At 36.3% G+C, this 13,365-nt stretch overlaps 1 protein-coding gene across 9 annotated transcripts in view; it reads right to left on the bottom strand.

The window, feature by feature from the left end:
• Window positions 1-13,365, bottom strand: part of HERC2 (HECT and RLD domain containing E3 ubiquitin protein ligase 2) — a 116,098-nt gene that overhangs the window by 49,473 nt on the left and 53,260 nt on the right. For all 9 annotated transcript variants that reach the window (XM_087759603.1, XM_087759609.1, XM_087759607.1 and 6 more), the window contains 18 exons: window positions 13,193-13,329; window positions 12,959-13,110; window positions 12,346-12,537; window positions 11,309-11,496; window positions 10,606-10,798; window positions 9,810-9,992; window positions 9,050-9,234; window positions 7,225-7,372; window positions 6,936-7,132; window positions 6,471-6,701; window positions 5,660-5,795; window positions 4,948-5,091; window positions 3,346-3,488; window positions 2,887-3,154; window positions 2,582-2,724; window positions 1,068-1,166; window positions 804-972; window positions 566-691 (listed from right to left, as the gene is read on the bottom strand). In XM_087759603.1, the coding sequence (XP_087615729.1) occupies window positions 566-691; window positions 804-972; window positions 1,068-1,166; window positions 2,582-2,724; window positions 2,887-3,154; window positions 3,346-3,488; window positions 4,948-5,091; window positions 5,660-5,795; window positions 6,471-6,701; window positions 6,936-7,132; window positions 7,225-7,372; window positions 9,050-9,234; window positions 9,810-9,992; window positions 10,606-10,798; window positions 11,309-11,496; window positions 12,346-12,537; window positions 12,959-13,110; window positions 13,193-13,329 (3,034 nt within the window). The remainder of the gene's footprint in view (window positions 1-565; window positions 692-803; window positions 973-1,067; window positions 1,167-2,581; window positions 2,725-2,886; window positions 3,155-3,345; window positions 3,489-4,947; window positions 5,092-5,659; window positions 5,796-6,470; window positions 6,702-6,935; window positions 7,133-7,224; window positions 7,373-9,049; window positions 9,235-9,809; window positions 9,993-10,605; window positions 10,799-11,308; window positions 11,497-12,345; window positions 12,538-12,958; window positions 13,111-13,192; window positions 13,330-13,365) is intronic.

Below are 13,365 nucleotides of genomic sequence, written 5' to 3'. Positions count from 1 at the left end.
TATTATTCTATTTAAATTCCTTGACTCTGAATTTTTCATTTATCTTTTTTTTTAAACAGTTCCCAAAGGGAGAGAGTACTTCTAAGCACAAATACAGTATAACCAAAATCTGTACCTCTTTAAAGAATCTATGCCCCACAGATTACTTCTATAACATCCCTTACAGCTTGACACTAGTGCACCCCACTTTCTCCTCACTTTCATATGAAGTGTTCAAGTTAGATTTGCTTCTTAAAGGAAAACCGTTTGTGGCTTGACCAAAGTATAAATGAGAACTACAACAGGAAGCTGCACAGATTCTTAAAGACCTTCCTTTAGCGTATGTGAATGGAGCGGCTCAAAAAGCAGATGAACACGCTAACAAAATGGGCTGCCACAGAGTACGTGTCTATAAATTCATCACAGACATCAAATGCATTCTATACTCTCTTATCATCATGCAATATTCCACAAAACAGTGTGATTTGTAAGTGTGTCTAGAAGATTCTCTCCTTAAACACTGCAGAAAGTCTGCGTGGCTTCCAGTTTTATTACCTCCCCATGCCCCATTTTGAATATACATTACCTTTGACAACTCCCACACTTCGGTGAGTAACTGACCCCCATTTGTATTTGGGTGTGGTAACAGAGCTTTTCACACGCACTTTATCACCTATCTTGATATGAGAGGCCGAACTCTGCGGTGGGAATCCTAGCAGTTGCAAGAATAAATGCATGGTGAGTGGGTTTTTCCCCTCAAAAAATAAATCTCCCTTAGTGAATCATTCAGTTTTTTATTAAAAAGCAGTTAGCAGTGAACTTACCTAAAAGCTCAACATGGATATATCTGACCCAGTAAGTACCACCCTTTTGTTGCCAATCACACTGTACGTTCAGGTCATGCAATCCATCTCGATCCAATTTAATAACTTTGCCTACATCTCCTTCACAAACCTCCTCATAGGTTCTGCAGCACCTAACCATCATCCCCACCTAGAGAAAAAGGACAATAGAATGCCATAGCTATGTAAAGACTTTTGTACCAGAAAGAAAGCAGTTTCAGTATAGCTCTTCATCATCATGCTTACCTGAATATTCTCCCTCACATACACAGCATAGTCATCATTACTTAAGAAATCAGATCGTTTCTTATAGGTCTGGCTCTCTGTTACAACAGCACCACTTGACTGGAAAGAAATCCAAAATTAACATATAACAGTTACAAAATTTGTTTTTAATTCAGATAAATAAAATTGTTAGCAGCGACTGAAGAAAACCCATCAAACCACACACACATATAATATCCAAGTTGCATGCCAAAATGGGCAAAATCTTCAACAGGTCAACTCACTATAGGGCTAACATTTATGATCTACTTTAAACTAAAGTTTAGTTTTCAAAATGACTTGCCAAGGAATGCAGCTGCAAATTTTCAAAATGTGTGAAACAAACTGCAAGTTGCTATTATGAAATCTGCTTGCCAAAGAAAATTAGAACAAAGAGGATTTTTGAGTGTTCTACTTAGTCTTGCAAATACACATTCACTTTCCACTTCTTACGGTACTTGTTTGGAGAGGAAATAAAACAAATAAAACAGTGGGGTGAATGGTAACCTCCTACCTAAAGTACACTGCTAATTTTTTTTGTTATATAATATAGTGGGATTTAAAGTATTCCCTTAGAAAAATAAGCTGACAAAAAAGACAAGATTGTAGTTATCAGAAATTATTCAAGAGTTGATTAACTTAAAAAAAATTAGAACTATTGCATTCCAGTTGTAACAAGAATTTTCAGAAAACTTTGTTCTGTTTTGAGCATTAAGTGTTTTTTCATTTGAGGCAATATATAGCACAGTTTCTCACTGCAATACTGATAAAGACATCAGAATTCAACGTCAATTTCCTTCAAAATACAATGCATTTCTTTTGATTACAAAATCCCACATGTGCCAGTAAACTCAACATGACTCCTTAAAAAAATAAATAGAAATACAGAACTCATTTCATTTTATTGGCAAATCCTTACTGAAACAGTTCCTGAAAGTCAACAGAAGCCTAATATAAGTTCACACTAAAGCCATCACAATCAACAGGCATTGTAAAGGTCATTTTATCACCAGTAAGTGAAAACAGTTTTTCAGGAAAAAGTTAAGTTATTTCACTGACATCTTTTTACCATTTATTCACTAAGTCTTCAGTCATTCCTTACAGCTAACATACAAAAAAAAAAAAAAAACCAAACAAACATCAAACCCAAAACCAAAAAACCCAAACAAGGAGTCCTTTACAAATACTGCCCCATAGCATTGACTATTTTAAATGAAACTTAGACCAGCTATCAGGGATACTTATAGCTACTACCACTAGTGAAACATCTGCCTGCATTCCACTCTTCTCCTGTGCTACTCATAAATATTTATACATTATTCTTCAATTCTTTTATGACACGCCTTAGAAACATACGGCAAATGTGGTCCTTGTTACAGTCTTGAAAGCTTGGGACAGCAGAATGTCCTTTCACTCTAACCAAGTTCATAAAAGGAAAGAATTACAAAATTTGCAGCCAGCTAGCATGACTTAGGTTTTAGTAAGTTGATACTTACCACAGGGCATGCAGCTTCAGCTTCTTCCACCTCCTCTGCTATCTCCTCATCTGAATATTCATCAGAAATAGTATCAGCATCAGAGAGATCCGTAATTTGAACATCAGGGTGATCCAACAACCAGCCAACCAAGGCTTCCACTCCTAATACAGAAAACAAACTCAGTCTGTCTCTAAGGGATACTCTGACATTCTTAAGACAGTATCCAAAAAGAAAAGTAACAATTGCTTCCTTGTAAGAGTGTTTTAATCTGCTCGCAACTTTCCCTCTCCTTCTAACATCATTAATTTAACTAAATTAAATACCTGGTAATCCAGAAGCACTTCCAGAGGTTCCAGACAGAGATTTTAATGCAAATTCTATGTTTTTCCTAGGAAATCCCATTTCCATAAGTTGAACTACAATGGGGAGGGGTGGAATTGGAGATTGCTTGCGTTTCTTCACTTTTGTGGGTCGGATATGTTGCACTGTGATGGGTGTTGTAGCTTCACTAGAGCTGCAGTCTTCAAACAATGGAGTTGATGGATGTGTAGACTCTACAGCCAGATACTGGCATACTGCCAAAGCGGCAGCCTAAATGAGAACAAATAAATCAGTCCAAGTAAAACAAGCATACTTAATGTTTTTTGTGTGTGTGCCTGAACTCAAAGGTTATTTGCCGAAAAGGGTTCAGTTTTTAAACCTATAGCTTAACAAGTTTCAATTGGAATGTGAATTTAAAAGACTTGTTTAGGTTATTTATTAGCAGAAAACACAGACTCTACCTCAAGCTCCTGTTTGTCAAATATTGCTTTCACAGGTGATGGTTGCGTAGCAGCTGTCAAAAGTTGCTGTAAAAGAATCATGGGAGGCTGAGGTCCTTCAGGAGACATATCTCCTATGTCGGGAGAGGCAACTGCTCCATCCTCTTGAAACAAAAACATTATTTTAACCAAAACCATGTAATGTAAGTCAATCGGGAGACTTATTCTGGGACCTATTGGTTGATAAAATATATTTATTTCTCCCATATTTCTTCTCCACAGGAATCATGTATTTAAGATTAAATCATGTGTGCCACAATCTCCGTACAAAAAAAAGCAAATAAGAAATTTGTAAATAAACAGTAGTTTTACTAAAAGACACCTAGAACATGTCTAGCAGAAACTGCTCAGTGGACAGTGAATTGGCACAAGTTCTGAGTTCACCTTTTTACAGTAAGATTATTATACAGAGGTCCTTCCAGAATAAACCACTTTATATAGACAATTAACAATCTCATTGATCCCCAAAACCATGGTGCATACTTTCTGGATTGAATCATTTCCCCCTCTAATATATCTCTGGGGAAGAGACCCTAGAAGTATTCATTGCCCCTTCAAAAGAGTACACCTTTTTTGAATCAACTGGCTCACAATTCCACAACTTTTGTATTTGATTTTGTATTCCTGTTGGCATAAACATTCATGTTTCCTAAATCTTTACTGTGGCTATTTTAGGAAAGTGTTCTCACTCTTTATTAAACTTCAACAAAAGGAAGTTCTTATATTTGAAACAAGAACAAAACAGTTAATACTCCTCACGTACTTATGCTGTTCTGGTTTTAAAAAAAAAAAAAAAAAAAAAAAAAAAGGTGGGTGGGGTTTTTTCCCCCCCTTAAAAACTGATGGTAGAAGTAAAACCATGTTCCATTCCTGGGAAAAAAAATGATGATGCTGTTGACTTAAAATTTGGCAACTGACAAAAACCCCCCAAAATATGTAAATAAACTGAATATATTAATATATTTAAAGACATTACATGCTTCACAAATGCCCAAAGAATTAATATAAACTATAAGGGCATCAATAGCTATCCTGAAAGCTGACAGAGCCATTTTCTTTATTTTTATATGTGGAACGAATGTATATCGAGAATGAATTCCAATTATTAAAACTACAATTCTTTAAACTCCTTTTAAGATTATGCTTAAGATACTGTATCCTGCTAGGTGTTTCACTGGAAACTGCAAAACACTTGAAGTAAAAGGAATAGCCAGTTGAGAACTCATACTTTAAGCTTTGAAGCAGAAAAAGAAACCACTGCAAAAAACCCACAAGTTTTTTAAAATTACTTACACAGCTCACTAACTATAGAAGACTTATAAATTTAGCTAACTCCAATATTTCAAGCTTCAAACGCTTGATCCACTTAGTTTTCAAAACCTAAGTTAAAAAGTCAAAATGCTTTTAATATATAAGGTTAAAAACATTCCTGAATTTTAATTCTAGGCTTTAGAGGGCAAACCTAATTTCTAGCCTTTAACTGCCATTAGCAAGGGTTACAATCACATACTCTATCTACCGTCTAAACAAACAGCAGCACACTCAGGTTGCATTTCAGAATACCTGCAGGATTTAATGCACACTCCTGAACAGCTGGCTGAGATAAGATCTGCCTTAGTGTATCCTGGTGAGAAAGCAGAGCTCGGCCTGCTTTCAGTATGTACAGCTTTAATTGCTGGCATCGCAGTAGGTCCAAATCCACTTGACCTATCAGAAATATTAAGCAGCCATTAGTGCTAGGAACCTCTTGTATTAGAGAAGAAAGGGTATCATTCATACAACCTCGGCCCAAAAATCAGGTTACATCTTAACTCACTGTGTGAAAGCTTGTGAAATACTGATGGTATGAGCTAGTTTGAACAGCACCTGGATAAACAGTCTGCACACATTCTATGACCCGTGATATTAAAAACACCACCTTCCTACTTTTCATACCCTGGACAATCATACAGCTAATATATAGCACAGTAAGCACCGTAAAGATGTTATATGCATCCAATATTAAAAAATTCAATACAAAAGTCCAGATCCAAACCTTATTTACATTTTCTCACCAAAGTAAAAACGGTATTCCACTTACAGTGCAGAGTTATTCATCTCCTAGTTAAACTTGTCTTGTAAGTGCATACAATTCAATGTTGACTAAGAAAAAAGGTAAGGTTCCAGAAAACCCTTTTTCTTATGTATGCTTGCTGTTATCAGTATTTTTCACACAGTATATCCAGCTATTTAAAAACAAAACAAAACAAACAAACAACAAAAATCCCAACTGTACCTGAAAGACCCTGATTGGGAGACTTCATTCTTTGTTTTTCTATTTTACTTCCAGCCAGATTTACTAGTTGAGCCCAAATGGATAGCATAGGTTCAGTGAAAGGCAAATTGTTCACATTAAAAGCCACAACTGGAAGCTAGACAGTGGAGGAAGAACCAGACAACACAAAAAAGATACAGGTAAGCTTTTTCAATATTTTACAAAAAACATTCAAAAGTTTCAATGGTTATTAACCAAAGAAGAGAAAAAGTAGCATTTGTCTTATTGCTCTTGACCAGGAACAACTGGAGAGGATTTCTGTTCCCTGCATAGCTCCTAAGCCTGTATTTGTGCCACCCAGTTGCAGGTCTACTTGGTGAAAAAGCAAGACAGAGCCAGGAAGAACTCCAGTCCCTGAAGCAGACCAGGCACTTTGACTGTGCTTTCACTAAAGCCATATCAACCAACTTGAGATTAAGATTCAAAGGAAAACACCCAAGAGTTTCTACATTAGTTAGCAAATCAAGTTAAATACAAATAAATAAGCTCCTCTCATGTAAGGGCCATGAATCACATTGTCATGTCTTGGGATTTTACCTCAAGTCAAAGGACTTCAGCTCAAATCCCTTCTCCTTTCACCTCCTCAACAAATGAGGACAGGCATTAAAGGCCCTATAGGGGTGCACATGAGTACCATCTTAGATTTGCATTCAGAGCATCGTATGTGTTGAATGTTGATGTATTTACCCAATGAAGAACAAATATTTTCTTTGCACCGCAACAGTCTAACCATACCCTTCCCTGCATTAAAGCCTCAATAAAACGAACTTACTGGTTTTAGTTGATTCAGAGGGCACACTCTACATGTTCGCATGTCATAGAACTGTACAGTGATTTTCCCTTTTGGGGTGATGCGTGTCACTGTGCCTTCTCCAAATTCATCATGAACTACTTGTCCACCCAGTCTCAAGCGACTGTCTATGCCACCAATCACCGCTAGCACTGCCATTAGTCCTCCCACCTCTGGATTCTCAGTGTCAGGAAAGTAGTCGTCCAACAGAGCCTAACAAAGAACAATAAAATTAACTGTAGGGAGAAAACATATCTCTATCTGCTTTAAAATACAAAGTTAATCACACATACTTCAATTTAAAAATTACAACACATAAATACATATATATAAAAAAATAGAAAAATGGTTTCAAAATTAAGCTTAATATTGTTTACAAACATTTAATTATAATTTCAAAATAAATACTGCTATAAAAATGAGCTTATTTTAAAACGTGGAAACTACCCCTTCTGACTGTTTTCCTGCAAAGATGTGGGTGATGGAGGTTAGCTGAGAGTTGATGTACTTGTTTATGAGTCCATTCCACTGGCTGAGCGAATGGAGCGTCCTCAGCAGTGCCACTATCTCTTCTGCTAAAGTACTACTGTGAGTGGCAGTTAGAGATGCTTGAGGCCTGGCCTTTCTCCTTCTCAGAGTAGATTCTGGAAAGACAAAGCAATTGCACAACAGTTATCAATTTAACACACGCATTTTCTATACATAAAAATAAGCCACTGAGGGAAAATTCCTCTACCTCTGAGTAGTGGGATATCAGAAGAACAAGTACTAAGCAGGCTGCCTAAAAATCCAAACAGTTTTTCCACAAGAAATTTCATGTCTCTTGACCTTTCATTTTTATCCCAGGACGGAAGTACTGCTTTCAATAAATGTACAGCAAGGATCTAAAAAGAGAACAAAATTAGTATTATTCCATTCTAAGTCACCAAATATTAAAGAAATTCTCAAACATATTAAGTACAGAAGAAAGACATTTTAAAAGTTAGCCTTCCTTTGGAGTTCTTTCTATAATGCTGATTTCTTTCCAGCTGTGGATATTACAGAGCTACAGATCTTCTGTTCAGTTTGTTAAGGGATATTTTAAAAGAAGTTGTGCCAGTTCAAAGTCAGTAACAATTTCACTGGCGCATTATATTAGCGAATCCAACCTCTTCAATACTCAGGACGTGAGACAAACAGGCACTGGGAAACAATGTAAATGACTAAAACACATAGGAAAAACAGGGATACAGAATGGGATGGTTTGTTCAGATTCCAGACCCAGAACTTAGTACTAAGATGTATTTCAGAATGAAAGTTTCCAAGTGTTCTGCAATGAAGGTATGATAATTAAAAATCATGAGATATAAAGCTGAATGATACAAGAAGGCAAAAAGCAACCACAGTGACACCCAGAAGCAGTTACTGTGAAACTACGGCCTCCAACACAGTACAGAAGGAACAGGCTGGCATCTCTAAACTCAGACAGTGCAGGACTGACGAGGAACACGGGAAGGTGCAATGCTGCAGTATCGAAGAGCAAATGGGGCTGCACATTCTGAACAGGAGTGTTTCAGGTTTTGAGCTTCCTCATCTTCTACCCAGACGACCAGTACAATACAAGTGACCAGTAACAGTGAAGAGATCTCTCTTCTTGTAAACCTCTGTCAATAACGCGTCTTTCTAAAACTTCAAGGTCTCATCTTTCTCTTGTTATTAAGTTAGATGCTGGTACACAAGGAATGCTCATTTCTCTTGAGTATTCCCTGAACAGCACAGATGACTGTAATGCACTAAGTCCTGGATGATGACAGAAGTCTCATCATATTAAAAATACTGGCAAGAATTTGCTGGAAGATCACACAAAAATGCACGGGCCTTTATGATACAAGGCTTTAGTTTAAAAATGCTGATGCCTTATTGAGGAAAAGATTAAGAAGATCTTTTGATCCCCGAGCCTTAAAACTTGGAAGAGTTATTCCATAATAAGGTTGCTTTTCAATCTCATGAAAAGGCACTACAAGTTGCTAAGGAAAGGGAAAAAAAAAAAAGAAGAAAAAGAAAAAAAAAAAGGGGAAAGGGGACAAGGGAAATACAATACCAAAATAAGATGCAAAGATGCAGCTTCTTAAAAGAGACTGTAATTAAAACAATAATAACAGTTTACTATGGAAGGAGGGATAGTAGATAATACATAATTTGATAACTTAAATTGTAATTGCACATTTTTCCTAGCCATCTTTTTGTTAATTCTATTCTTTATTCAACTTTTCAGAAACATTATATGCGAGTTTCTGGAATACATTTTTGGAACACTGTTTTGGCCTCTCGTCTGTACAAAACTTTCAGGCTTTCAATAGAACAAGGGAGTCTGTAGTACCCTGAAGGCTCAAAAAACTTACAGATGTATATTTAAAACAATGAATCCTAAATATAAGGAGACATGGTATCTTTTTTCGAATTAACTAAAAACCGATTTAAGGACATTTCCCATCTGTTTTTTAAAATACACTTTTTTTAAAGACAACTAAAGTCTACTAAATTCATTGCCTATCAAAGTAATTTGGAAATACATACGTTACCTGTCTCTGTAGTGACGCAGCAGTGAAAGATTCATGCCCCTCAACAATTTTCATTAGCAAAGTTATCCACTGAGATGTACTAAGAGTGCTGCACATCTGAGGCATGAGTGCTATACTTCGAATGAATCCCAACGTGCACCAACTCCTATGCTGTTCTTTATAAACTAATTTATTTGGCAAGGAAGCTAAAAACAAAAAGATATATACATATAACAGTTGACTTTTCCGCCAGCTATGTAATTCTTTATATACTACATGGGGCTTTTTTGGACAAATCATAACACTGAGCTACTCCACTGTCTTTACATTAACTATTAACTTTAATTTTAAAGCCTGTAATTAATTTTACTAAACATGCCTTTAAAACAATTCTCATCCTTATACTGTTTCCTCATTTCAAAGTAGTTAACAGCATTACTTCTGAAATTACAAAGCAGCTATGGAAATGAATATAACATACCCAGTCATACTGTTCTCCGCAAAGAGAAAAAGACTGCTAAGATATTCATTGCCTAAGTCAACCATACACATCCTGATGCTCCACATTTCATGCGTTTTTACTGCTTACGTTGTATGAATGCTCCAGATCACTTATGTTACTTTTGCTAAAAATGAAGATTTTAAAAGCTCTGAAAATGCATTTTCTAGCCTTTGGCCTTAAAGGATTAAAACCTAGCAACAAAAGATTTACAAAGTTACAACACAACAAAGCACAAAATAGAAGCACATAGCTGAATCAGACTGTTTCTGTATAATATACCTGATTTATCTATTGTTCCGCTCTCCACAAGCATACGGAGTAGACCACACAAAGTCCTAGTAGCATCACTTTGCATGACTTCAGCATGGACGCCAGCAGAGAGACATAGTGTCTGCAACAGGTTGACTGTACTTGTCAGCATCATGGAAGTAGGGTGGAGATTCCTTTCAACTTGTTCTCCTTCTGAAGGGAAACACAAAAGGCAAAGGCATACATTAATATTGACTTAATCTATTTCACAAAAAGTTCTGAAACAAACACAAAGTGAGAAATTTGTTGTAAGTATTTTCTCTAAGATGATTTGACATGAAGAAGATTCCTTATGTCCAACTGCAAGAGCAAAATATATACCAGATATTTTGTGCAGATATTTTCAAGTTATTCTCTAGCAGTACACAACTTAAAAGAAATTCCAAATGCAGTGCCAAGAACAGGGAAGCAGTGTGACTAGATGCATAATTAGGCCACACAAAAAACACTTTAGAATGACATTAACATATGTTAAAAGGTATACCTTCTGGTATCTGTAACTGAAACTATTTCAGTTGGATAATACTGTTTTCTTTGGCCCATGAATATGTAACAAATGTGCTACCATCCTTTCTACCCTCCTTTCTCATGGGAAAGCTATCTTAAAGATCCTGGTCAGAAACGTACATCTATTTAACCGTCTTTGATAAAGCATCTTCTCCTGTGAAGGAAGCTTTTTCTTATTATAAGACATCAATTTTGGAATTCAACTAAAACCCTGCCGCCACTTTTATAAAAAAAAAAAAAAAATAATTGTTTTTTTTACCAGAATCATCCTCAGTGTCTGAATCCTCTGTTGTGGGCTGCGTTGCTGGTGGTGGTTCAGCTAGTTTGAGATCGTATTTTCCCTCCTTCCCCATTCTATAAGAATTTGTACTTCCAGTGTCCCACTGCACTCTAATCCACCCATCTTCTCCCAATTCTCCAATCACACGACCCAAACCTGGAGGGGGTCCATCCTAACAGAAGAGAGAGGCTCAAGTTACAGAATCAACAACACTAATTCGTATCCCAAGTTCATAAAATAATAATGCAATCGCTCTTTTTCTGCTGCTAACTTAATGGTTAAGTAGTAAACATTCAATAATGTTTCAAAATCCAGCATGAAGTTGGAAAGCATTTCACAGTCTTCAGAAGAAATCACCCCAGTAAACTGCAGCAACACTCATGTTTAGATCTATTTTACTACGTACTACATAAGTGCCATACACACCTAGCTGGAAGCGTACAATATTGTAGCAAACAAGTGATCCAATTTCCTGTTAAATCGTGAATCAGAAGTCTCGTTAAAAAAGAATTTTCACCTCCAAAAATGAAGTTAAACAAACAATTAATATATTTTATGTTAATTCTCCAAGTCTTTGAAATGTAAAATGACCTTTAAAGTTTGAACATAAAATTCACAGACAGTCCACTGAAGAGAGACTTTAGATTTTAACACACCCAAACCTGTATGAAAGAAGTTGTACCTGATCACCCCATTTCCAGTCTACCCCTCTCACCACTCTGGTACCAATTTTCATCATGGCTGCCAGCTCCGGTCCAGAAACAGGGAGCTGAACAGGTGTAGTTTCCTTTCTTGACTCTTCTAGGACTGTAGCAGAAGCTCCACGAGAAGAGGCAATCATATCTTCTTCAATGTTGTCAGAACTAGGTCCTAAAGAGGAAAAAACATGAAAAAATTTAAAACCAGCTACAAGGTTTTATACATATTTTTGTCACACTTAAACTTTAAGGCACATAAGGTTTGCAATATAAAAGCAATAAAAAATAGGAAAGCTGACTTAACAAGTGATACAGTCAGATGAGCTTTTAGGAAACTAGGATATAATGGTTTTGAATGCACAGGGCTCTAAATACTTAATTTTGAACAAAAATAAGTGACAAGTAATAGAGACATTATAGTGACAAGTCCAGTGGCTAAATGGTTCTACTAAAAGAAATTTTTGGGAAAAACTTCTTATGAGCACTCCAGTTAAGTACAAGTTACAAGAACAAATATTTGCTGTTGTCTGAGAAAACGAAGAAAGAAAAAGCAGGAGAACTTGAATCGTGGCAAAAAACCACCACAGAACTTCTTACAACAGAACAAAGGAAGCTTCCAGCTTAATTATGCAGACTGGGAATGGTTTTAATAGATAGAACAAATGATACTGAATGAATAGGGAGTAGGCAGTTTTTAATGTTTTCCTTTTAATTTTTCCATTTTTTATTTATTTGTAAAGTTTCCACCAAAACTGCACTATCACTGCTAAATTCTAGCAAAGGATGGCCAAAGCAAAGGCTTAGGAGAAAAATCATGAATGAATAAAGGCTATAGTCAAATTAACTTCCTTCTCAATTGTGCTAACAGATGTGGTTTTTACAGGGTAAAGGACAATAGCATTAAGTACTATCTTTAAGCAGCAAAGTCATTCTGTAGTTTGGGTATACCAACAGGTAAAACATACAGGAGATTTATAAAACATGTGCTTTCCTCCAAACAAGAAAGCAGATGATCTCATACCTATCAGCCGCAGTGTGGTTTGCGTCAATGCTAGCATGCCAGAATTAAGGAGGAGGCTCAAGGTATTAGCACCGTGCTGCAGCGTCAACATGTTGAGCATGACCAACAGAAAACGTGCTTGTGGAATAGTTCCAAGACTTGGTCCTGCTGGATTCTCATTAGTGATTGTTTGTAGAGGAACAGGCTGCACACCTAATTCAAAAGTAATGCAAATAACAAAGTCAGCTGACATTTGGGAGCTGCAATAAAATATGTTCTAGATTTGTTTGATGATTTAAAATATTTTTTATTCCCTGCTTGGCTTTAAGAACTTAGAAGCTGAAGTTCCAAGAAACTTTTTATAATTTACATTTTAATGGCAAAATGTTACTAATGAGTAATCAATGACCTGTTGCTGGGATACCAGCAACATTCTCTTAAACACTGAAAAGTGAGTTAAGGGGGAATAAGGGGGAGTGGAATGACACATGGATGGACAGAAAGTCAAAGTATTACTCAGCACAAACCAAGGGAACTGATTTTAGGATCCCAATTATTTGGACCTTTAAAAAATGCAACAATATTCATTTAAAACAGTTTTCTCCCAAGTCAACGGCAAGAAAATGAGATTCACCTAGTTCTTTAAATTTTGCATTAGCATCTAGCAAGATGTTCCGGACATTCTGAATAGCCCACGCATACAACTTTCCAAAAGTTACTTCTAGCAGCATTCTGTTAAACGGTGGAATCAGATCAACATCCTTCAAGCAGTCAGTAAGAGGTTCCCTTCATAGAAAAACAACAACAAAAATAAGTATTTTTTTTCTTACTGAAGAACAGTGAAAGCAAAAACAACAAAGAGTTTTACCCTATATTGGCTCCTTCTGGAATAAGCCTCTGCCATCCACAGAACATAGCATACTGCACAGATGGGAGCAAAAAATTTTTTGCTGCCAATTTCAGAATAGTATCTATTCCCTCCAGACGAACTTCTGCTCTTTCCAACTGCAAAAGAGGGGAAGAAAAAGAAAAGTAATACTT

This window comes from Nipponia nippon, unplaced genomic scaffold (assembly GCF_047370975.1).
Source record: "Nipponia nippon isolate SJK-2023a ecotype South Korea unplaced genomic scaffold, ASM4737097v1 scaffold_2, whole genome shotgun sequence".
Taxonomy (NCBI): Eukaryota; Metazoa; Chordata; class Aves; order Pelecaniformes; family Threskiornithidae; genus Nipponia; species Nipponia nippon.
Note: the sequence above shows the minus strand (reverse complement) of the source record. Positions and strands in the feature narration are given on the sequence as shown.